The following is a 25,666-nucleotide window of genomic DNA, read 5'->3' as shown; positions in this document are numbered from 1 at the left end:
AGCTGCTCCCCGGGGCAGTGTGAACTGGCTCCAGCATTCCACTGTGTTGGGGAGGACTTACAAAGGACACTTCATCAGTCTCTGGGCGAATTTCTGGTTGGTTTGGAGGGAAGGGGCTTAGGTATTAATTATTTCTTCAAATTTAGAAGGAATCAAATGTTAAGAGGTATAACAAATGCATTTATTATATTTATAATATTGTGTGCTTTGTAAATATTTTTATTATGACACATACGTAGAAAAGAGTTTAATAAACTTAGTTGTAAATTATGACAATTTGTCCATAGATTGGGGTCATATCTCCCCTTTTGTATATGACCTGCTACGTGGAGACCCTTGAAGACCTCTTCTGCATCGCTCCCTCACCTGTATCCCAGCTCATTGATCCTCATCACTCATTCATTCCATAGACACTGACGGAGCCCTTGGTCTCTGCCATGCACTGTGTTAGGGGCTTGAGTCCCTGCTGTCATGGAGTACTCAGTTCACAGAAAGAACGTTTTCCTGTCTCTTCCTAATTCTTTCTAGGCAGGTTTACTTCACTCTCCCTTCACTTGCTCAGCTCACTTCTGTTTTCATACTTTCTTTTTGGAAATATTTCCCCAAGAAAGCTTGCCCCAACCCCTTTCCAATCATTTTTTCTTTTTCTTGAGACTTTTCCTTTATCACGGAGTGGCAGGTGTTCCTTTCCAGCCCAATCAGGACTCTTCCGACTTTTCTGTATCTTTTCCTATGGTGTGAGATATCACTCTAACCATCCTATTTACCTAGCAAACATTTTTTGAGTTCCCATGTACTAACCAATGTGCAAGGTGTGGTGGAACCTCTGCTCACCACTTAAAAGTTTCCATTAATCATAATCATTTAATAAAATTATGTGTTTGCACAATTCATGTTCAGGCCCCTTTTAAACTTAAACTACTTAAATACATGACTCATTGTACAAAATTTGAAAAAGCATGAAGGAGGAATGAATAATGATGTAATGTCACAACCCACGGGCTAGCCATTAACTTTTTGGGGTGCATCCATGCAGTCATGTTATATTTACTTACAAATTGGGATTGTACCCACTTTTTCATTTTTACTGTAGTGTGAAAATTTTATCTTTTTCAATGCTCTTTGAAGACGTGATTTTAAATGATGGCCTGACATTCCATTTTCAGGCTAAGCCACACACGGTTTATTTGATTAGTTCCCTGCAGTAGTCTCTTTATAAGTATGTGTCGAATATCTTTCTCTTAAGCTACAATAATTATGTTGAGTAAAAGAAGCCAGACAAAAAGAGTACAAACTGTATGATCCCATTTATCTAAAATTCTTGGAAATGCAAACTAATCTTAAGTTACAGAAAACAGACATGTAGTTACTTGGGGAGGACGGTGGTGTGAAAGAGGAAACTTAAAAGGGTATAGGAAACTTTGGAAGGTGATGGATACACATTATCTTGATTGTAGAAATAGTTTCAATGGTATGTATGTGTCAAAACTTACCAAACTGTACATTTTAAATATGTAGTTATTGTATGCCAATTATACATCACTACTAGCTGTTCAGTCTGTGAAATCTACCTATTAAGGCTTGAAAAACAGAACAAGACTAGAAACTCACTGAAGAATCTGAAGCATAAGAAAACTAAAATTACTTCTGCAGATAACTGACAACCAAGGTTCTATTCTAGGATGATAGTTTATCTGAACAGAACATTACTGTGAGAAATGCAAAGTCATAAAAATAAAAATGACACTTTTGTCCCCCTGGTAATCATGCCATTTCCGCATGCCTGTACAGTTGCTCTGTATCATAATCTTTTTCGTGTTTTATGCAATTTGTTTTTTTAAAGAGAGCAATAATAACCTTGTATATTTCCTTAACTATTAGACTTCTCTTTTATGTACCAGATATCCAGTCCCTGGTGTGTCTCGTACATGTGTGGCAGTGTAGAAAACTATACTATGTATCTTTAAATTTAAGCAAATTATGTTATTTTGCTTTGGAGTTTTGTGGTCGGGACTCAGCAGTGGCACTGGAAACAAGTTGGAACTTTCTAGAAACCATACCCTCTCCTACAAGATAAACACTGGATAGTTTCCATAAATACGTGAATCCAGTGATCAAATGTTTAGATTTTCCACTTATTGTTAAAGAAGTGATATACCACACATATGGTGTACAACACTGGTAAGGATTCTCTTTCTGAGGACATTCATAAAGTCTTATTTCCACACTCCACCTCCAACTTATTTTCTTAGCTTTTATTCGGCAATCACTCCCATTCTGCAGATGGAGAAACACATAGTTTTGTTCTTTTGTGTTTCCTTTTTTTGCACAGTACAGATAGGTAAGGAAGCAGCAACTCGCAACTTTTCAGTTCCATTTTGAGAAATGATCACATCGAACTCCTGGCAAACGACAGCCCAGCGAGGAGTAGCAATTCTCCCCAGGCAGGGTGTGGGTCGGAATCCAGGCGCGCTTCCGCGGCAGAGGGGTAGTCAGGTGGCAGCGGAGCTGGAGCTGGAGCCAGAGCGGCGCGGCGGGGGCGCGTGCGGGGCGCGCCTCCCTCCGGCCGGCGAGGGGAGGTGGCCCCCGTGCAAGGGAGTCCGCCGACCCAGGGCTCCCGCGCCGCGCCACGATCCGCGGGTGCGCCAGGGGCGTCCGCATCTCCTCCCTCGCGCGCTCACTCCCTCCCCACACCCCCGCCCCCAACCCCTGGCAGGTCCCTCCCCCATGCCTGCTCCCGCGGCCGCCACCGCCGCTACCGGAGGCGCAGGAGCCTCGCGATAGTGTTTGCACAGGCGGCGCGTGACGCCGCCGCCGACTGTAACTGATGCAGAGGTTACCCCGCCGCCTCAGCCGCCACCCACCGCCCGCCGCTGCCGCCACCCGGGCGACGCCGGGGGCCGACGCACTGCAGAGGTGCCGGCAGGTTCCGCCCGCGGAAGTCTCTTCGTCCGTCGCAACCCGCGCTCCGCCCGCGCTCGGACGCCGGCACCGGCGGACGCCCCCTCGACGCCTCCGCCGCCGCGCTCTTTCCCTCCGCCTCTTCTACGGCGCGCCCGCCTGCTCTCTCGCTTCTCCCCCTTTTCCTCCTCCCAGTCCCCTCTCCTCCCCTCACCTCTTCCCTCTCCACCTCCCTCCTTCTCGGCTTCCTTCCCCCATCCCCTTGACTCTCCCCTCCCTGCCCTCGCTCTCTAGCTCGCCCTCAGTGCGGCCCCCGCCATGACGGAGGCGGGTGCCGGTGCCGTTGCCGCCGTTGCCGTCGCAGGGGGGGAGTCGGGTTCCCAGAAAGTAGCTTGATGAGTGTCCAAAGTAGCAGTGGAAGTTTGGAGGGGCCGCCATCTTGGTCCCAGCTCTCCACGTCTCCAACCCCGGGCTCGGCGGCGGCGGCCAGGTCCCTGCTGAATCACACGCCGCCATCCGGGAGGCCCAGGGAAGGTAAGAGCCGTCGTACCCGCGACCGTTCGAGGGCCTCCCCTCCCGCGCCGGGGCCCCCGCGCGCCCCCGGTCTCCTCCCCTGAACCCCGGGGTGGGGGATGGTGGCGAGGTGGACGCGAGGCGGCCCGGCTCCAGGGAGGTAGTGCGCTGGCTGTGGGTGGTGGTTCGCGGGTGGCAGAGGAGACGGACGAGGGGGTGCGCGCTGGCTGGAGGGGACGGGGCGCGGCGGGGCGCACAGACTCGTCCGGGGTTCTTAGCCAGTCTTCCTAGGGTGGGAAGCCTGCCCCCCCGGACGCGAGCCCCTTTCTGCTCCATTTGCTAGTACACTCAGTACTCTTAACCTCCTGGCCTCCGGTCTCTGGTGGGTTTTCCCTCCCGTTGAAGCATTCATCCTCGAGCCCCCTCCCCTTCCCTCGCGCACTCCTCCCATAGAGGCGGTCCTCGCTCTGAGAGCTTTGCTGTTCAGGACCTGGAGGTTGTCCCTCGTTTGCAGGGTCTCTCCCCTTTGGGGAGAGCCGCTGAAATTATCAAAGCCGACATTGATCCCTTGCCTGGCTCCCTAGAGCAGTTTGAAGAATAGGTTTCTGGTGGACAGGCTTTTAAAACCACCCCTTCAGATGGTTGCAACTTTTTTTCCTTCGCCATCACTTCTTACGTGTTTTTGTACGTTATCTCGTTACTGCAAGTAGGCTACTGTTCTTCTCTGACAGTGTCGTGGGTTTTGTGGGAAATATCTGCGTAAAGGTTACTGCAACACGCACTAGGTCGGTTACAATTGTTTTCTAAGTTTTTGGCTGCTTGCACGCAATTGTGCTGCCACCAGATGTAGCAGTTACACAGCTAGTGAGACACCGGAATGCTTCTGACTAAAATTTCAACTTGCTGTATTTAACTTTAAGTATACCACGTAAAATGAATTTTGGGAGAGCACGCATTTATGGGGGGAGAATAAATGTTCATGGAATCGCGTTTAACGCTCTTTTGTCTGGAAAACGTTGAGCGTTATTCATCAGCAATTGGGAAATAGGTTGTTCACTCCCAGTTGTGTCACACAGGAGATTGTAGCCACCTTTAAAAAAGAAACCGTTTGGCAGTCCAATCGTCGAATGAATCGTCTAAAGAAAGCAGGAGCTTTGATTTATGTAGGCATCGGTGGGATTAATTTACTTTGAAAATATCTGTCAATTTTTGCGAAGAGCCTTGACAATTGTTAAGTGTTTTGTGCCCTGAATCCACTGGTTCCGGCATAGCATTCTTTGTCATTTTGTTCCTGTGAGCATGTGTGAAAGTGACAATAGGCTTAAAGATTGGCATGAATTTGCTCTAGAAAATTCATGGAAGGGTTTGATTTATGGCATCCATTAACCATGCTGAATACATTGACTGACATTTTCCCTTTTTTCCATCGCACCCCCAACACCGAGTTCTGATTATTAGAAGATAAGTTTATTTATGTACTAACTCAAGTTCAGTTCATTTGGTTTTCTTTGCATTTGAAAATTTGTAAATGAATGTTTTAAGATCTACTTTGTAAATAGAGCAGTTGGCGCTTTCAGCTTTTACTTTTGTAGTTTCATTAAGATGCTTAATGATAGCGTTATGATAGTGTAATGAGTGATAGTAAATGATGGTCTTGGGAAAGGCTCCTTTTTTAAGGTTACACCTTTTTTCATGCATTCATTCGTTTCTCAAATATTTATTGAGCCGTTTTTGTAAGCTAGGTGCTGTACTAGATAAGACATAGTGTTGAGTTGTTCATCTCTGACACCTGTTATCAGTATTAGTAATTTGGGGTTTGCAAAATCTAGATTGTAAGCTTTTGAGGTTACTTCATCTGACACTACTATTCTGCCCTTTTCCCGATGTTTGAATATTTTGAGGGGTTGGAATAATTTAGCTTGAATTTCCAAATAACCAGAATTTCCTCAGCAGTTTAGGTTACAGTAGATTTTTATGTTACCTAAACTAGTGGTATATTTCTTTTTGAACAACCAACATGCAAGTTAAAATTGTGTTATTCTCTAGTGTTATATTCTATTCAGCTTGAAGCTATAGTCTCAGCTTTCACTAATGCTGACAGGAATTGTATATACTAAGTGCCAGGTATCAAGATGGAGACGTTTTCTATTGAGTGGGATCTCAGTTTTTATTTTAACAGGTGTTTAGCATCTTTTCCAGGTATACATTTAGTATGCTGTATACAGTGATGTTAATTGAGAGAGCTTTTGACTTCTGGTGACTGCTAGTAAGAATTTTTACTGTAAATGGAACTTGAATATATGTATCAAGGAGAGAACAAACCTTGAAAAATTGAACCAATTTAATGTAATATGTAATAATTTTAAACTTAAAACATATACACAAGAATAGTTACACATACGAAGGTTATTTACATATGCGATGAACTTTTAAGGAAGCCTAACTTTGAAAATGGCCTATTTTTAAAGATGTGTCATAAGTAGCTGTAAAAATTATTCTGAAGTTTTAATGTATTTGAAACCAAAAGAGTATAAGCTGATTGTTTTCAATGCTCCATATTTTGGCCTTTCCTCTCCCTTTCTCACCCTATTCTTTTTGTCATATTAATGTAATTTTACTTAATTACAAATAAAATATGCTTTTAAATATTACAGAATTTAGGAATATATTAGAATTGAGGAATTTGTAAAATATAGTGTAGACTACTTTTATTTTCTTGGGATCTCCAAAATCCCAAAGCTTTTCCCTTATCAATCTTGAAGTTTTCTTGAGAGAGTCTCAGAATGTAGTTAGGGATTTCACGTAGGCTCTTTTAAACCTGTGATCTCTATCATGTTTTATCTTTTAATAATCCTGTGATTAAGGAGGTGGGAAGTTAAGAAATTAAGTACATTTTCAAAAAAATCTCACTTTTGCTTTGTTGAGGCCTCAAAACTTAGTGTCGTATTGGCTAGACAGACAGTTGGATTTTTTTTTGCCTATCTGTATATGGGTACTTTTGAATGGGTTATTCCTAAGAGTCAAATTAATGATTGTACAAAAGACTTATTTTTTTTTTGTTTCATTCTACTGCATATGAAAATTTGCTTTACTTTTATGTAAATACTGAAAGTAGTTTGGTTAAAAAGATAATATCACAGTATAATTAAACTGTTGCTTTCTGTTTCCATATTTACAGACTGCTTCCCTTAAATAGAGGAATTAAAGTATTTGATTCCAGATGACTAATACCTGGAGGGAGATGTTAAAAATAAAGATAATACCAGATGGCCCTTTAGTTTCTTGAAGTCACTACCTGAAAGGTATAGGGTTGTATGTTTAAGGATTCTAGCTTATGAACAGATATGTTGTAGGTAGGTATATTTCTTTTTGACCAGCTAGCAAGCAAGTTAAAACGGTGTTAAATACTCTCTAGGGCTATATATTCATCTTGAAGCTATAGTCTCACATTTCACTAATGCTAACAGGAATTGCATATGTGAATTCCCAGGTATCAAGATGGAGACCATTTCAGAAGCACATTTACATATTAGAGGGGAGAGAGAGAGAGAAGAGAGAAACCCTGGATAGTTAGAGGTCTGGGAGTCTGCCCCTAAGAAGTAGGCTTGCTTTAGCATATTTGGTCTCGGGACCTCTTTACTCTCTTAAAAATTACTGAGGACTCTAAAGAGATCTTTGTTTATGTTCGGTATGTCTATTGATATTTACTATATTAGAAATGAAATCATTTCAAAAATATTAATTTAGCTAAAAATAATAAACCATTTACATGTTAACAAGTTTTTAAACTTAGAATAAATATTCTAAAACAACTTCAGTGAAACTAGTGGATTGTTTTATATCTTTACAAATCACTTCAGTTTCTGGCTTACTGGAAGACAGCTGGCTTTTGCTTCTGCTTTCAAAAGTTTTGTGATTGTTCTGATTGAGGTATGTGAAGAGACTCCAACTTCGCATAGATAGGTAGTAGGAAGAAAAAATCACTATTTTAATAGCTTTTTGAGAAGACATATATATTCGTTTTTAATATTACACCAAAATTCGACAAGTGGCAGTTTTTAAAAATGGTTATGTATAATGTGAAAATACATTGTATTCCAGAAGTATTTATAGGGCCCACAAGAAACCTGTGGACCATACATTCAGCCTCAAGAAGAGACTACTTAAAGGGTGGGAAACAGGATAGCTGTTTTCATTCAGTTACTTCAAACACAAATAGAAGAGAGAATAAATTTATTCTATTATTTTAGAAGATATACTAGCAGATGGAAGTTCAGAAGGCGTAGATTGAATTCAGTATAGTTTTTTGACAAGAACGTAAGCACTGTATGGCAGCTGGACTTAGCGAATAGTGGAAAGAACTGCCTGTTGAAGTATTTAGCTAAAAGAATTTAAAGCACACTACAGGGACAATTTAGGGGAAGGCAAGATAAATTCTGTGGATTCTTATTTTGGGTGCTATTGGATTAAGTTACTTAAGGTCCCATCCAATTTAAAAATGTAAGCATTCTGTGATTCTTTGAAAATCCCTAAATATAGTTAAACTGTACTTATATATCCATGAATGTTTTTGAATATTCTCTTAAGTGAATAGTATGAAGCTATTGTTGACTTTATTACTATTTTGCATTTTTATTGTGCTTTGCCTCTGAGATTTTTCCTGTATTTTCTGGAATCAAAACTATCAGTCTTCCTGAAATCTTGCTAAATTCCTTGTGAAATATAATAAGCTTTGAAGACATTTTAGGGAATTAGGTACTGCTTATGATACAGTTTAGTAGAATTGTAATATATTTGGGTACAGAACTTTAGAATACTGTTGGGGGGCTACTTTTCAATTTTGATAGAAACTACCACCAGTTTGTATAGTTTTTTTATTTGTAATTGTTTATGTGATTGCAGAAATAATATGCTTAATCTGTTTTAATGGTTTTAAAGACAGAGTCTGAAAAGAGGACACATGAAGAAAAAATGCTTAAATTCATTTTTCTTGAATTAAAAAATGCATGTTAAGGACATAAATAAAATGAATTTCAGTTCTCATTCAGAGAATTACACATGTAATATTTATCATTACCTGTAACAATTCATATTTTACTTTTATATGGAATATTATCTCTTTTGTGAGTTGGATTGAAAGGTTAGATTTTAGCCCTGGCTGGTGTGTCCTAGTGGATTGAGTACTGGTCTGTGAACCAAAAGGCATTGATGTTTCTCTCCCTCCCATCTCCTGTCTCTGAAAATAAATAAATACAATCTTAAAAAATAAAAAAAAAAGGTTAGATTTTAGGAGGTGGTAAGTTAAGCATAAATTCCCATAATTTTCTTGAGGTCAACTTAAGTGTAGTAAGTGACACACAGCTGGAGACTTGTCCTTGTTCCGTTTCAATTTAAAGCTCATTTTCTATAGAAGAGCCGTAGGAATGTCATTTAGTTTTATGAAGTCTTTCATACTTATTAATAATTTTCAAAAATCTTAGAATAATTCAGAAGAATAGTGTTATAAAGTAGAAGAAGCAGTATGGTACAGATGAAAAAGTGCATCATTGATTGTAGTTGAAATCCTAGTGTCTCCTTTGCCATTAAATAGCTGTATGACCTCGGGCAAGTTGCTATCTTTGCTTCAGTTTCAATAAAATGAGAATTAATAGAGCTGAAGGGGGCCTTGGAAGTGAGTCGACACCTCTCCATTTTCTTGATGAGGAAACTTAGATAATCTGCCCAGGCTTTTACTGTAAGAGAGTTGGTACCAAAATTCAGTTGTCTGACTCTCAACTTAATGCTTTTTGTAGTATATTCTGTGGCTTTTTTTCATCTGTAAAATGAGAAGGTTGGATTCAAGGCTTTCAAAGTTTCTATCAGCTGAAAAAAGTTACTCTTTTGACATTAGTCCTAATATAATTACCTGGAGGAAAATTTGTATGCTGGTGAAAGAAATGTTTTTGAAGAAGCAATGTGACCTTTTCAGGGTTACTTGGTTTGTTTAGAGAGAGTAGTCCCCTTTATTCTTACCAAAAGGTTTTGAAGTTTAGGAGCATAGTTAAGTAGTGTGAGGGGTAATCTTGATTTTTTAATGATCTACATTCTAAAACACTGTTTTGAATATATTAAAAACTATGTTAAATTATGTAAACAACAGTGCAGTGCTCTGAAGTGAATTGTGATGGCTTCTAAGAAATTATTTTTGCAGTGTTTGTCCCCCTGAGTTAGGTGCCTCTGTACCTTAGTGTCCTATAGGATTGTTCATTTTATAGCATCTCCATCATGCTCCTTTTGATTACAGTTTTATTTATGTTGTCTACTAGACAAAGGTCTCGAATTCAGGGACTACATTTTCTTTTTGAGCCTTTTTTTATTGTATTTTTTTATAACCATTTCCCCTTCATATCCCTTCCCTAACTGCAATCACCACACTCTTGTCCACAAGTCCTTTTTCCTTTTTGCTTGTTCCCTCGACCCTCTACTTTCTACCCCCCTGGCCATCCCCCCCCCCCCCCGCAAAGCTGTTACCCTGCTCTCTCCGAGTCTGTTTTGCATGTTAGTTCAGTTTGTTCATTAGATTCCACATTTGAGTGAAATCATATGGTATTTGTCTTCCTCTGACTGGCTTATTTCAGTTAGCATGTTCTCCGTGTCCATCTGTACTATTGCAAAGTGTAGATTTTCTCTTTTCTTTTTTTATGGCCAAGTAATATTCCATTGTGTAAATGTCCCATAGTTGTTTTATCCACCCATCTGCTGATGGACACTTAGGCTTCTTCCATACCTTGGTGATTGTAAATAATGCTTCAATGAACATAGGGGTGCTTATGTTCTTTAGAATTAGTGTTTTGGGTTTCTTCAGATAGATTCCCAGAAGTGGAATCACTGGGTCATAAGGCAGTTCCATTTTTAATTTTTTGAGGTATGTCCATACTGCTCTCCACAGTGGCTACACCAATCTGCATCTCCACCAACAGTGCAAAAGGGTTCCCTTTCTCCACATCCTCACCAGCATTTGTTTGTTGATTTATTGATTGTAGCGATTTTGACAAGTGTGAGATGATAGCCTCATTGTGGTTTTAATTTGCATTTCTCTGATGATTTAGTGATGATGAGCATCTTTTCATATGTCTATTGGCCATCTGTGTGTCCTCTTTGGAGAAGTGTCTATTCAGATCCTTTATATTGTTTGTTTTTTTGATGTTGAGTTTTACAAGTTCTTTATAAATTTTGGATATTAATCCCTTATCACATGAATTGGTGAATATGTTCCCCCATTCAGTGGGTTGTCTTTTTATTTTGCTGGTGTTTTCCTTCGATATGCAAAAACTTTTTAGTTTGATACAGTCCCAATTTATTTTTTCTTTTGTCTCCTTTGCCTTAGGAGATGTATCAGAAAAAATATTGCTATGAGCAGTGTCCAAAATTTTACTACCTGTTCTCTTCTAGGATGTTTATGGTTTTGGGTTTAACTTTTAAGTCTTTAATCCATTTTGAAGTTCTTCTTGTGTGTGTGGCGTAAGAAGGTGGTGGGTTGTATTTTCATTTCTACATTTTCCGTGCATAGTAGGTAGGATATCCTCTGTAGGGTGGCATCCAACAAAAAGTTTTGTTGAAGACTTGTTTTCTTTAAAATGAAGTGATTATAAGTCTTAATAGTATATATCTCAGATTCAGGAAAATGCTTATTTTAATAATTCTTAGGTGCATAAATATTAGAGAGTGGTACATACAGGAGTAACAATAACAGCTAAAATTTATTGTTTGCACATGTTAATTAAATTTATTCTCATAACTGTGAGATACATAATTGTTCTCACTTTACAGATGAGGAAACTGAAGCAAAGGGTTGTGAAAAAGCTTAGCCAGTGTGACGCAGTGTGGTAAATGTTAGTGCTGAGATTTAAATCAAGTCTGCATTTTAAGTACTAGGATTTAGTGCCTAAAATACAGAAATTTGGTTTTGGGTAATTTATTAGTTGTTTTTCCTAAGCAAACTTAATTTACTAACCGGTCCTTTAGGTCATTCAATTCAGTTCTATAAACTTTTAATAATTTTTTAAAAGGATTTTATTTTATTTACTTTTTTAGAGAGAGGGACTAGAGGGAGAAAGAGAGGGAGAGAAATATCACTGTGTAAGAGAGATGTTGATCAGCTGCCTCTCGCAGGCCCAGCTGAGGACATGGCCTGCAACCCAGGCATGTGCCCTGACTGGGAATCGGTTCCCAGGTCTCTACTCATTCCTCCGAGTCCCACCAGCCAGGGCTTAATAATGTTCTTACATGATTTTTATACATGTGTGAAGATAAGCTTAAAAAGAAAAGCACACACATAAAAAACCCAAAATCAACCCAGTTTAGAAAGTTGTACCAGTTGTGCAAACCTTAGTTACATTTCATATTTTCAGGTAATGCTTATTACTTCAGTGGAAAATTTTAGAGGTACACTAATGAAAAATCTTACTTTCATGTTTAATCTAAATCGAATGTCATTTACCTTAATATTTTGGCCTTGTAAGCCCACCACAGCCATAGCATTAGAATTTGAACAAGAATTTTCCAGTGTCGATACAAGAGTTCACTTATTGAGGAGGCTTTGCAACCTGGTGCTTAAGGCTCTGAACAAAATCGAGATGCATTAGTTGAAGCTTGATCTATAAGCAGTGTTTTTTCCCCAAACATTTAATTTCAGTTGCTTTATTGCATACAAATCTCTTGGTAACATGTATTATTTAGTAAATCTTACAATAATCAGAATTTGGATAGGTTGGTAGGAATTCACAGCATAGGGTAAGATACACAGAGCTGATGCAAGAGGTAGAATCTGAAATCTCAGTGTGACTTCATTATTAGGTCTGAAATTTTGTGAATCAGGAAGACATTATACCTGTGTTTAAGTAAACATGATTATATTCTAAAAGTTGGCGTTAAAAAGCCCACGGCGAGTGATTCGAGGGGGATGACTTGTAATGTTTGTTCTTCACTTACATAGATTATTAAAAATTGATTGTGCTCATGAATTTGTGCCTTCCTTAGAAACTAATTTATGTGGCGAGAATGACAAACTTCTGGGTTTATTCTTAAGCTTCTAGGTTTACATTCTTAAGCTTTAACCTGGTAAGTGCTGGTAATATTAAATGTGATACATTGTGTGATTTCATGGTTGCATGCCTGACACTGTATGTGCTTTCTGTCTGAGATGAATGTAGTGCCACTGGGGAAGGTCATAAGGGTTGTGTGAAGCCGGTCAGATTCATCATGTCTCTCATGATACCTGAGGCATGTTTTCTTTTTTTAATAAGTTATGTGTGCTTGCTTCTTTAAAAAATACAGTTTTGTCTTTTTATAGTCACAGGTTTTTAAAAACATCACAGCAATTACGCAGTTTAGTCAACTTTGTTACTTTTTAAACTTATTTATCTCACCTATTTAAAAAATACTTGTACTTATTAATTTTAGGTTTAGTTCAAGGCACTTGGTAAATAATAACTCCTTTACTTCTAACAATCATATGAAATAGGTACCAGTATATCCCTATTTTACAGAGGATGAAATTGAGGCACATGGAGATTAAGTAATGTACCCAAGGACACATAGAAAATATGTAGCGGAGTCAGGAATTAGACTAGGCTCCTGAGTACATATCAAGTAATAGTTACACTGTTCTGTCAACATTACTCCAGTGAATGGATGTACTATAATTTACTTAACCATTTTTCTTTAGGTAGTGTGTTAGTCATCATTATTTTTGCTTACTTGTGATAAAAACAATATAAGCTTTGCTAAAATAAAAAAGTGATTTATTGGTTCATATAACTGGAAATTTTATATACGGAAAAGGATGAAATGGCTTTAGAAACAGCTTAGATCCAGGATCTTAAATAATGTCATTGAGCCTCTTTGTCTCCATTTTTGGGTTCTTCTAGCCTCTTGCTTCTGGAGCCTCAGACACACATTTTAGCTTAGCAATTGCACTTGAGAGGCAACTTCTCTTTCCTAATACCCACATATCAGTTCTGGGTTGATGCACATGAATTCTGATTGTCGGTTCCTTAACCAGGCATCGGGACCTGGGTGATGAAGCATGGCAACGTGGCATTCTGGCTGTCGGTAGGGTGCGTGGGGGACCTACAGAAAGGCAGGATTCACAGTCCCCTTAAATCACACAGATTAGGTAAGTGGTAGTTTTTCTGAGAAAGTGGTTATGTTGAACAAAAACAATTTAACTATTTCTATAGGTAGCTATGTAGGTTATTTTTAAAAATTTCTTTTAAATTTAATTTTTTTTTTTTTTTTTTTTTTGCCTATTCTAAATAGTGATGTAATGGATATCTTTAAGTAGAAGTTCTTTTAAGATGATTCCTAATGATGGAATTTTCAGGGCAAAAAGTATAAAACAATTTTAGGGCTTTTGACAAATGTTGCCAGATTATTGCTTGAAAGATTATACTCAGCTCATATACCATCAGTGCATGAAATGGGCCTGTATTTTTTGACCTAGGTATAGTTCAACTAAACCTAGGAATGACTGGGCTTAAATATTAACACAGTGCCTTGCACTTAACCAACGAGTTGCAAACCTGACACTGAACTTGTATCGATTCTAAATCACCAGATGCTTTATTATAATTTCTCTGGCATTTCTCACTCTCACTATGTAAAATTTTTTATTTCATTGTTTTAAACAACCACAGAACCAAAAAGCTAGTAAGGGACAGCACACTGCAAGATCCTGGTCCCTACTCCTCTTGCCTCCCTGCGTCGCCCGGCTTTGACCTGTTTGATAGCATTATACTTAGTTTTTGGATATTGATACCATGTGTTGAAAGCATTAGGAAGTTAGTGTAACATAATGTAAGTAATAGTTACAAGCACATATTTGTTAGACATGGGTTCCAGTTTGGGTTTTGCCACTTACTTTAGTAAATTAACCTGTTTCTCACTCATCAATTTTCTTCTTTGGTGAATGGGATGGTAATACTACTTCACAATGCTGTGAGAATTAAATAGGAAATTTGTGGCACGTTAACCAATCAGTATGTGTTAACTGTTACTGCTCTATGTAGATATAATGATGCTTTTCCATTTCCCTTCCCATTTAATTTTTTTTCTTTTTTAAATGGTAATAATAGGTAACAAGTGCTATTTGGATAAAGGTGCCATATGGCCAGAACATACTTGGCTTACATGACTTGTCTCCCTGACCTGTTGAAGATTTCTAGCAGAGTTGTGTCTGACAGAGGCAGATTTCAAATGGTGTTCCAGATTGCTTCTTTCATCATTTTAGTTCTTGTAATTTTTTATGGCTTGAGAATTGATCAAATTTATGAGACATGCTTATAACATTTAAGCAAGTGCCAAGCACAGGGTTTGGATTAGCAGTGTTTATGCTTTATCTTTGGTATGCAGAAATACGCTTTAAAGCATTACATTGAAAATTATAAAAAGGGCCTGCATTGTGTTTGTGTTCCTATTTGATTTGTTTTTAAAGATTTTATTTATTTTTTAGAGGGGGAGGAGGGAAAAAGAGGGAGAAAAGCATCGATGTGCGAAGAGAACCATTGATCTGTTGCCTCTTCCACACCCCCAACTGGGACCTGGCCTGCAACCCAGGCATGTGCCCTGACCCAGAATCAAACTGGCGACCTTTCGGTTTGCTGGATGATGCCCAGCTTACTGAGCCACACCAGTCAGGGTGTGTGTTCCTGTTTGTACCCAGGAGAATGCTTAATGTGCACTAGGTGCTTAATAATGTATGTTAACTAGTGGGAGTGTAGGCAGTGGAGCATAGAGATTAGGATTGTGGGTTTACTATAGATAGAGCTGTATTTGTATCCTTTATCACTTCTGAGCTGTGTGTGACCTTGGGCAGCTTACTTGCTGTTACTATTGTGTGCGCGCGTGTGTGTGTGCACGCGTGTGTGCGCACATTCGTGAATTTTTTTTCTTTTGAGAAGGCAGGGACCGCTTGCCTCTAAAAAATAAGCTCATATTAGAGAGTCATTGAAAAGTAACACTTAGGCAACATTCCCTCTTCTGTACATGTTTCCATAGTGCAAATTTTTCATAATTATCCCTTAAATGAATGTATACTAACTTACTTAATATCTATTCCAAAACTTAATTTTAGTAGTCTTCTTTATTTTTAATATAAAATACAGTATAATACAGTGGCATTTATTATGCATATCATTTTTCTTCTTTTGAATTACTTTAGTGTACATTTCAATGATTTGGTTAACTGGGCAAGAGTTGCATATTTTGATGTCATTTAATATGTATTGTCATTAATGTTTTTCCAGTGGGTTAACTAGGATTTTAAAGTCTATTACTGCTTTTCAGAGATGAATCAGTTGTCAGAGCTTTAGAGTTTTGTAGAAACCTTATTGGTATAATTTATTCATTCAGCAAGTGTTTCTGGACCTGGAGCCTACCATGGGTAAACAAAGATACACAAGATATAGTCCCTTCCTTCTAGGAGCTTGGTCGCAGTCTAGTGAGGAATACTGTAATTTGTAACATGTAATTTGTGTTTTTAAAAAAACATGTGAATTAGATAAAACAAAATGAGTTGCTGGCTTTCAGCTTCTGATATAAAAAGAACTATACTATATTTGCAGCATATAAATACTATATCAAGGTGCTGTTCATTGGTCATTTGGTTGCTGGAAACAAACTTAAGCAGAACAGATTTGTTATTATAAGGATGTAAGGCTGGGTATCCCTTAGAACCTAGTTAGACCTCAAGGGAACTGAACGAGGACCTGGAAATTCAGGAACCACGGTAACACTCCTCTCTTGTGGATCATATCACGAGCCTTTCTAGTTCTGTGAAGTAAAGTTCTCTAAAAAAGGAAAAGTGTGAAGGGAGAAGATTGTATTTCTGTCACAGTATGAATAAAGTATGTCCTAGAGAAGGAAATTAGGCAGTTTTCCTCCAGTTTAACTATTAAATAGTATCTTTGTTTCAGTCGGTATGTCTTGATTGCAGGTGAGCTTGAACTTAATATTTGTATCAAAAGTTTCTTGCCAAATTTTAAAAAAATATTTTACTTATTTTTAGAGAGAGGGGAAGGGAGCAAGAAAGGGAAGGAACGTTGATGGGTTGACTCTTCTATGGGCACCCACCTGCCACGCCCCAGGACTGAACCCGCAACCCAGGCATGTGCCCTGACCGGGAATCCAACCAGTGACCTTTTACTTTGCTGGATGACACCCAAACAACTAAGCCACACTGGTCAGGGCAGCCAAATTTTCTTGAAGTCTGTATCTTAGGGATTAGACGATATGATTGTAATGTCAGTCCTTGTTATAGTTGATAGAATCATTTTCTCTGTTATGTTTTTCCTTTTTATATACTGTGTATTTTCCATTGTGTGAAGTTTTATACTTTGATTAAATTTAATAACCAGTTTTCACTTGTGACATTTTTAGGTATACTTCTTTAAAAGTCATCGCCCTCTAAGTTTAAGTACTCTAATTTTAGTGTGATTCAGTTTATTGTATTTTCTAATTTTATGTGGTGCTATACCTTTCATTATTGAAGCATAAACACATACAGAAAAAGCACACAAATTAATGCTCAGTGAATTACTGTAAGCTGTGATCTGTGTAACTGTTGGCTAAGTGAAGAAATAGAACACAGCCATCACTTTAGAAGCCCTCTTCCTGTCCCCAACAGTCAGTCATTGCCTTCTCCCTTCTTCCGAAAGCAATCAGTATTCCGACTTAATTGTGCCTGTTCTTGAACTTTATATACATGGACTCACATGGTATGTTTTGTTTCTATAACTGGTCCACATAATGTTTTTGACATTCACCCATGTTAATTTCTGTAACTATAGTTCATTTTTATTGTTTTATAATGTTACTTTCTATGCATATACCCCAGTTTACTTATAAAATCTGTTGATGGATCTTTGGATTGTTTCTGCTTCCTGTTACTAATAATGCTGTGTGAACATGCTTATACCTGTCTCTTCATATACTATCTGTTGAGTATATACCTAACAATAAATTTACTGGGTGTGAGTGTATTTACCTTTAGTAGGCACTGCCAGTTTCCCAAAGTGGTTGTAGTAGTTTATTTCCCATGAAGAGTGTATGAGAGTTCCCACTGCTCCAAATCCTCACCAACAATTGGAACTGTTAATATTTATTTTTGCTGTTTTGATGGATGTGAGGTGGTATGTGTTGTTTTAGTTTTCATTTCACCGACATTTTAAGATGTTTACCATTTTTTTCATGTTACTGGTTTTTGGTTATCTATTGTAAAGTGTCTGTTCAAATATTTTGGTCAGTTTTTCTTTGTGTTATTTGTCTTTACAAAAACAATTACTTTAAGGAATTCTTTTTGTATTTTGCATAAGTACCTCTTTTAAAAAAAAGATTGTATTCATTTACTCTTAGAGAGAGGAGAAGGGAGGGAGAAAGAGAGGGGGAGAAACATAAGTGTGTGAGAGAAACATCTATTGGTTGCCTCTCACATGCCCCCAACTGGGGACCTGGCCCACAACCCAGGCTTGTGCCCTGACAGGGAATCGAAGCAGCAACCTTCCAGTTCGCAGGCCAGTGCTTAAGCCACTGAACCACACCAGCAAGGACTTTTTTTTTAAAATTATTATAAACATTTCCCCCCTGTTATGTGGTCTGCTTTTTCTTTCTCTTTATGGCATGTAAGAAGCATTCAATTAGTTTATCCCATATGTTTTGATATGTTACGGTTTTGTTTTTATTCATCTCAAGAGTGGTTTGTTTTGTTTTAATTTTTTTTTTGACCTCTTGGTGATCTAGGAATATGTTAATTTTTACATATTTGTATATTTCTCACATTTCTGTAATTCTAATTTAATTCCATTGTGGTCAGAGACTATTTGTATAGTTTCAGTTTTTTTCAATTTATTGATGCTTGTTTTATGGCTAACGTATGGTCTGTACTGGAGAATATTCCATGTGTGCTTCAGAAGAATGTGTATTCTGTTGTTGGATGAAGTATTCTCTAGATATGTTAGGGTGGTTGGTGATGTGGGCTGTGAGAGAATTCAAAAAGAAGAAAGTGTAAAGATTTTATTCAGTCTCCAACAACAGAGAGAGGGGCATGGTGTGGAAAGATATACCAGCATGGGGGGGGGCCCTCTGAACTTTTATCGAATTACAATTGGATTTTAAAAAGGGTTGGGGGGGTTCTGCTGTGAGGCCCCTGGGCTGTTGGGGCATTGCAGTTCCAGTGTTACCTTCTGCCTGTGGCTGTGGGGAGCGCTTAGTCATGTTCTATTCTTGCTTTCCAGTAATTTCCAGTCCTGGGAACAAGCTCACAAGGGTAAAATGGCAGTCATGTTTAACAAGGTCATAGGTCTGCTCGGCAAATGGCACCATGATAGCAAATGGTGCTGGCTTTGTCTTTCATGTTAGGTCTGGTTGGTTTATAGTGTTAAATTTTTCTACTTTCTTGTTTTCTGCGTAGTTTCATTTGTTTTTGAAAATCGAATATCACCGTCTTCCAACTGTTTGAATTGTGTGTTTCTCCCTTTCACTCTGTTGGTTATGCCTCATGTATTTCGAGACTTTGTTTTAAGGAGCATATATGTTTATAATTTTTATATCTCACTGATGAATTGGCCGTTTAATTTTTATAAAATGTTTCTCTTCACCTCTAGGGGCTGTCTGATATTAATATATCCACTCTCCTCCTTTTATGGTTGCTATTTGCATGGTGTCTTTTTCCATCCATTTACTTGCACCCAGCCTTTGTCTTTTAATCTAGTTGGATCTTGTTCTTTTTTAATGCAGTTCAACAGTCTGTTCCTCTTGGTTGTATTGTTTAATCCATTCACATGTAATGCTGTTGGCATCTTTGGATTTATGGCTGCCATTTTACTTTTTGTTTTCTCTGTCTCATATTTTTGTTCTTCTGTGTCTCTTTTACTGCTTTTTTTTGCATATGTTGAATATTTTCTAGTGTAACATTTTAATTCCTTCAGGTATTTTTTTAAACTATTTTTGAGTTTTTTTTATTGATTGCTCTTGGGCAGTGATTTTTTAACTGGTATGCTGCAAGAATTTTTAAAACTTGCAGTACCTATTTAGTCAGGGGCATTGACTCTTTCTATACGTTGTCAAATAAAAAAATGACAGCAGCCCACACAACAAAGCTGTCTGGTGTGAATGAATCAAAATTATACCTATTTTTTTTGGTCAGATGAGCAAAAAATACATTTTTCAGTATGCTGCAGAATTTTAGTAGTTTATGTGTGCCATGAGATGAAAAAGTTTGAAAATCGCTGCTCTAAGGTTTACATTATACTTCTTAACAGAATCTACATAGAAATTTTACTCTCATATAGTCTACTCTGTCCTTTTTTGTTACACATGTTGCTATATGTTACAAATCCCAAACTATATTGTTACAGTAAAACATAATATTTATAGTTTTTGTACTAATCTTATTTATCATTTTTGATTATCTTCATTTTCTCCTGTAGATTTGATTTACCATTTAATATCATTGTCTTATTCCAGTCAAGTTTGACAAGTTTGTCTCCACCTGCCTCCTTTGTGCTATTATTGTTGAATATATTACATTTCAATACAATTATATGCAATGGTTTTTTAAATCAGTTAAGAGAAGAAAGGAGGAGAAAAATACACAATTATGCTGTCTTTACTTGTACTCATTTTCTCATGTAGATTCAAATTAACTCTCTGGTGTATCCAGAAGGACTAATTCTGAGTCTTCTGCCAGCTCCAATCTACTGTTAAGCCCCTTCAGTGAATTTTTCTTTTTCAGTTATTGTACATTTCAACCCTGGAATTTTCATTTAACTATTTTGTATAATTTCTAACTTTTCATTACAACCCTCTATTTGATGAGACATTGCCATAGTATCTTTCTTTAATTCTTTAAACATGGTTTCCCTTAGTTGTTTGAGCATATTTATAATAGCTTCTTTGAACTTTTTGTTGAATCCAACATCTGGGCCCTCTCAAAGCCCTGTGCTTGGGTTCCCTGACCACCAGAGATGACTTTGGTCTTGGCGCTTTCCTTTGTCTCTCTTGCTGATCTCCCCATTACACTTTTGGTCATTTCTATTGTTGTCACACCCTGCTGTCAGCCTTCACTAATTGCTAGCTGATTGCTGTATTATTTTCATCAATATCCTGGGGCCGAATTGCTCTACTTTCTGGTTGCATTAAGTTCTGTCTTTGCGGAAGCGAAGTGTTTTCAGTCTTTGAGATTTGTGCTTTCCCCAAGAAGGGTATTGCCTTTCTCTTTGCCTAATTCTCTCTGTTAAACTCCTACCTGGTCTGTGCCTTGGAAGCTTGTTGCTTCTCCTTTCGTGGAACTGCCTACTGGCCTCATCTTAGATGTTCACGCCCAAGATCTCCCTAGTTTTGGTCAATACCCTTAGGAATGAACTTCCTGTTCCAAATAAAGTTAGTTCCCTTAGGTGGAGAACAGAGAGCTTCCTGTTCTAACAGCTTTCCTTTTTCCCTGGAAGAATGTCTGCCTTGCCTCAGTGGAGTAGGGGCAGAGGCAGGAGATCACTTCTTTTGAAGTGATACCCTGATCTTAGGAGTTTGGTTCTGGGTAAGGATGGTAATCTCTATTCTCAGCTTGCCCCTTCTGGTAAAGAACCTCTTCCATAATTATGTGTGAACAGTTAGGACCTAGTATTTTTAGTGTACTGTACCTGAAGTAAAGCTGCCATGTATGTGGGGGCTGGTTGCAGGGAGGGACTCCCAGCCTGCTCACTCTTGCCTTGCTCGTATGAAGTTTCTGCGGTGGAACAGGGACTGGGGTGCATGGTGAGAGATGCCACCATCCTTCCCCTGTTGGTGAAATTGTGGTTCTATACAGGGTAGAAGAGCTCCTGCAGCACCCATCTGGCTAGGACTTCTGTCACCCAGAATTGTGGGGTGTGAATGAGAGGAGCTTATGGCTCAAATGTTACAGATGCTTCCTGTTCTCATCTCAGTATGTTTTCTTGAGTAAATGTTTTTCAATTTGCTGTATGCCCTTAACAGCTGTTTAAAATTAGTTTCACCAGTTAAATGGTTGTCCCATTGGAGAGATGGTCCAATGCCACTGTTGCTGAAGTCCTACTCCTATATTATCTTTCAGAAACTTTCTAATATGTTTTTTATAGTTAGATTTTTAATCTTCTTGAAGTGATTTTTGTCTGCGTGGTGTGCGGTAGGAGTAAGTTTCATTTCCATATGACTCTCATGTCCCAGCACCATTTACTGAAAAGAATTGTTCTTTATCACAGTTTTGCAGTGGGTTGTTTTGGGGGGCAGGGATCAAGTATTTGTACCCAGAAACAGGTCTGTTCCTAGGCTCTATATTCTATATCATTTATATTCTTTTGTCAGTACCGTACGTCCTTAATTACTTAGTCTTATAATTAGCTTGATATCCACTAAAACAAAATTTCCTGCTTTTTGATAGGTGGCCTTCTAAAGATGTGCTCTTAAGATTTCTGTCTCCTGATTAATGAATTGAATACTAACCTGGGTAGTGCTGTGATTTTACAGATGTAATTAATGTTACTAATTAACAGATGTTAAAATAGCGAGATTATCGTGTATTATTTGGATTGGCCCAGTGTAATCACACAAGCTCTTAAAAACAAAAGATGCAGAGGAAGGGAGCAGGAGAAAGATGGGGCACAGTGAGAGTCAGAGGAATTTGACACAGCAAGCATGAAAAAGACCTGACCTGTTGCTGCTTTTGAGAGGGAGCCATGTGTAGGTGTCCTAGAGGCTGAGACCAACCCCCACCAGACAGTAAGGAAATGGGGACCTCTGTCCTACAACTGCTTGGAATTGAATTTTGCCAACATCCTAAATGAACCTGGAAACGGATTCTCTCCTAGAGTGTCAGGACAGCAACATAGCCTGGCTGATACCTTGATTTTATCCTTATGAAACTGTAAGCAGATAACCAGGTGAACCATGCTATACTGAGATTTCTGACCCACAAAAACTGGAGAACAGTGGATGTTTTAAGCTGCCAAATTTTGGGGAACTTGTTATGACAGTAATAGAAGAGTAGTATACACTGTATTGATTTTTAAGTTCTCTAAACAAAAACCCAACAAACGAGTCTTTTGTGGGTTTGATTGAGATTGATCTGTTGATCATATGTTTACATAATGAGTGTCTGTAGTATATTTCCTTCGTTATTTTAATAATTGTGCAAGTAATAATCTTCTAGACTTGTAGATGTTTTATTTTTATTTTTTGATGTTATTGTAAATGGTATGTTTTTTAAAAATTTTTGTATTTTTGCTGATACGTAGAAATTCAGTTAATTTTTGCATATTGACTTGGTAACCAGCAGCCTTGCTTACAATTTGGATAAATTATGTCAACTAGATTCATTTTTATGAACATGTGGCCCATGAATGATAATTTAACTTAATCTTTTTCAGTCCAATACTTTCGTCTTTCCAGTCTTACTGCAGTTAGTGACTGACTTCCAGTATAGTTTTGAATGGATTGGTTGTACATAGTGGGAATCCTTGTGTTGTAACTAATTTCACAAGTTGGGGGAGAATTTTCCAGCATTTCACTATTTAGCATACAGGCATTTTTGGATGTATCCTCAGATCAAGGAAATTGTTTTCTATTTTTTTAAAATCGTGAATGGTTATTGAAATTTATTAAATGCTTTTTCACTTTATACTTAGATGGTCATTTAACTTTTCTCCAGGTTATTTTATAAAATGGGGAGTTATTTTATTGCTCTTTAAAACCAATCTTATGTTCCTGCACTAAACCCAATTTGTGAGCTGTTCTTTTTATGCAAATTACTTGTTGATCTTTAATTTAGTATTTTTGCACATATATTCATGAATGATATAGGTATGTAACTTTTAATGTTTTTGTCAGGTTTTGTATCAAGATAACGTGGGCTTCATAAAAATGAGTTGGAAAGTGTTTTTTATTTTACCATTATCTCAAAGAATTTATGTAAGGAGGGTGTTAGAGCTTTGAATATTCTGTAGAATCCACTGAGGAAGCTATCTAGGGCTGCAGTTTTCTCTGTGGAGAAGTTTTAAGTAATGGCTTCAATTTCTATATCACAGTGCTCTTTAGAGTTTCAGTTTTCATATCAGTTTTGGTAAATTGTGTTTTTTGGGAATTCCTTAATTTTATCTAAAATTTAAAATGTGCCTGCATAAAATTTGTAAATAATATTCCCTTGTTATTTTTTCTATATTTAGGATCTGTGATGATGTCCTCTTTGTCATTCTAGATAGTCACTCTCTGTGTGTTGTCACAACTTTTTTTTCCCCCCTTAATCAGTCTTATCAGTTTACTAGTCTTTTCATGGACATTTAGCTTTGTTCATTCTTTCTATTTGCCTAAGTTCTGTTCAGGTTTTATTGTTTCCTTTTTGATTTTTGGGGAGTTTAATTTGTTATTTTTCTAGATTTTTGTGACAACTACATAGCTCTGGATTTACAAACCCTCCACCCCTACCCCATGTATTTGAAGTTACAGAGTTCCTTAAGCATTGGTATGGTTTCCTTTCTCAATTTTATTTTGCCTTTTTTTTAAACTGAGGTGAAATTTATGTAACATGAAATGAACTATTTTTAGAGTGTATAATTCAGCTCTCCAGCTTCTGATGTGTGTATGTCCGTGTATATAAGTGTATGTATGTATATTTCATTCAGCTGTGAGAATATTCTGTAATTTCCATGATTTTTATTTGGTTCATGGAATATTGAGAAGTAGATTGTTTGAGAGGAGGGGAAGAGAGGGAGAAATATCTATTTGTTGTTCCACTTATTTATGCATTCATTGGTTGATTCTCAAACCTGCAACCTTGGCTTATTGGGACAATGCTCCAACCAACTTAGCTACCCAGCTGGGGGTATATTCTTAAATTTTTAAAGAGAAGGTTTTTCTCACTGGCTTTTTGTTACTAATTTCTAACTTAGCTCCACTCTAATAAGAACTAAAGCTATAAGGTTTCAGTTCTTTAAAATGTGAGGCTTGCTTTATAATCTAACATATATAATTCTTGGTTAAATATTTCTTTTGTAGGACAAAAAATTTTTGTAAGCTACAGTTGTTAGATATGGTATATGATGTATATCAGTTATATCAGATTTGTTTCTTTTAAAAATTGTTATCATTACCTTTTTGTTCAGGAAAAAGTTTGTTAAAATGTCTTGAAAAAAATTCTAGACTTGTTTTTATATAGTTTCTATTATTTTGTGTTTTATGTAGTTTGAATATGTTACAGGTGCTTTAAAATTAAAAATTTTTGTTTCTGCCAGGCAAATGAAACCTTTTGTCACTGTGAAATGTTCCTCTTTATCTCTAGTAATGCATTTTGCCTTACAGTGTACGTTCATGTTAAGACAGACCACACTAACTTGGAATTGCTAAGTATTTGCATGGTGTATTTTTTTCTATTCTTTTTCTTTTTTCAATTAAATTTATTGGGGTGACATTGGTTAATAAGATTATATAGGTTTTAGGTGTACAAGTGTACATTTCCATGATACATGATCTGTATATTGCATTGTGTGTCCACCACCCAAAGTCAAAAATTCTGTCGCCATACATTTGATCCCTCTTTACCCTATACTACCTGCTCTACTCCATTCCCTCTGGTAGCCACCATCCTGTTGTCTGTGTAAGTTTTTGTTTGTCTTGTTCACTTGTTGCTTTCATTTTCATCTCCCATGTGAACAAAATCATACAGTTCTTCATTAAATACTATTTGAATGAAATTATTGTTTTAATGAAATACTATTTAATTTCGGCCTGTCTGGGGAGGAATTTCCTATTTTTGCTTGTCTGATAATGTCGTGTTTTTTTTCCCTATCTTTATTATTGAGGGGTTTTTTTTCTGCTGGACATCAGAACATAGGTAGGAATTTATTTTATTCAGCCTGTCACATGTTATCCCATTGAATTTTGGTTTCCATTGTTTCTGTGCAGAAGTCATCTATCAGTCTTACTGTTTGCTCCTTTGATGGTAATTTAGCTTGCAGGCTTCGGTTGCTTTTTAGGTTTTGGGGATTTATTGTTGGTTGTTAAGCAGTTTTACTGTGATGTGGCTAGATATGCTTTTCTTGTGTTTACTTGGTTGTTTGTAGGACTTATTGAATCTGTAACTTGAGTCTGTGCTATTCAATGCCACTAGCTATACGCAGCTACTTGAATTATTTAAAAAGATGAAAATTCAGTTCCCTCACATTTTAAGTTATCAGTAGCCACATGAAGTTACTGGCTTCCCTATTTGCAG

General features: G+C 37.6%; 1 protein-coding gene across 2 annotated transcripts in view; it reads left to right on the top strand.

Moving 5' to 3' along the window:
• Positions 1-2,832: 2,832 nt before the first annotated feature.
• Positions 2,833-25,666, top strand: part of TLK1 (tousled like kinase 1) — a 137,930-nt gene continuing 115,096 nt past the window's right edge. For both annotated transcript variants that reach the window (XM_054562584.1, XM_054562583.1), the window contains exon 1: positions 2,833-3,435. In XM_054562584.1, coding sequence (XP_054418559.1) covers positions 3,297-3,435 — 139 coding nt within the window. In that variant the 5' untranslated portion in view covers positions 2,833-3,296. The remainder of the gene's footprint in view (positions 3,436-25,666) is intronic.

Source organism: Pteronotus mesoamericanus, unplaced genomic scaffold, assembly GCF_021234165.1.
Source record: "Pteronotus mesoamericanus isolate MK-2021 breed Mesoamerican mustached bat unplaced genomic scaffold, CSHL_Meso_final scaffold_651, whole genome shotgun sequence".
Classification (NCBI taxonomy): domain Eukaryota; kingdom Metazoa; phylum Chordata; class Mammalia; order Chiroptera; family Mormoopidae; genus Pteronotus; species Pteronotus mesoamericanus.
The sequence above is the reverse complement of the archived record's forward strand: the minus strand, read 5'-3'. Positions and strand labels throughout refer to the sequence as shown.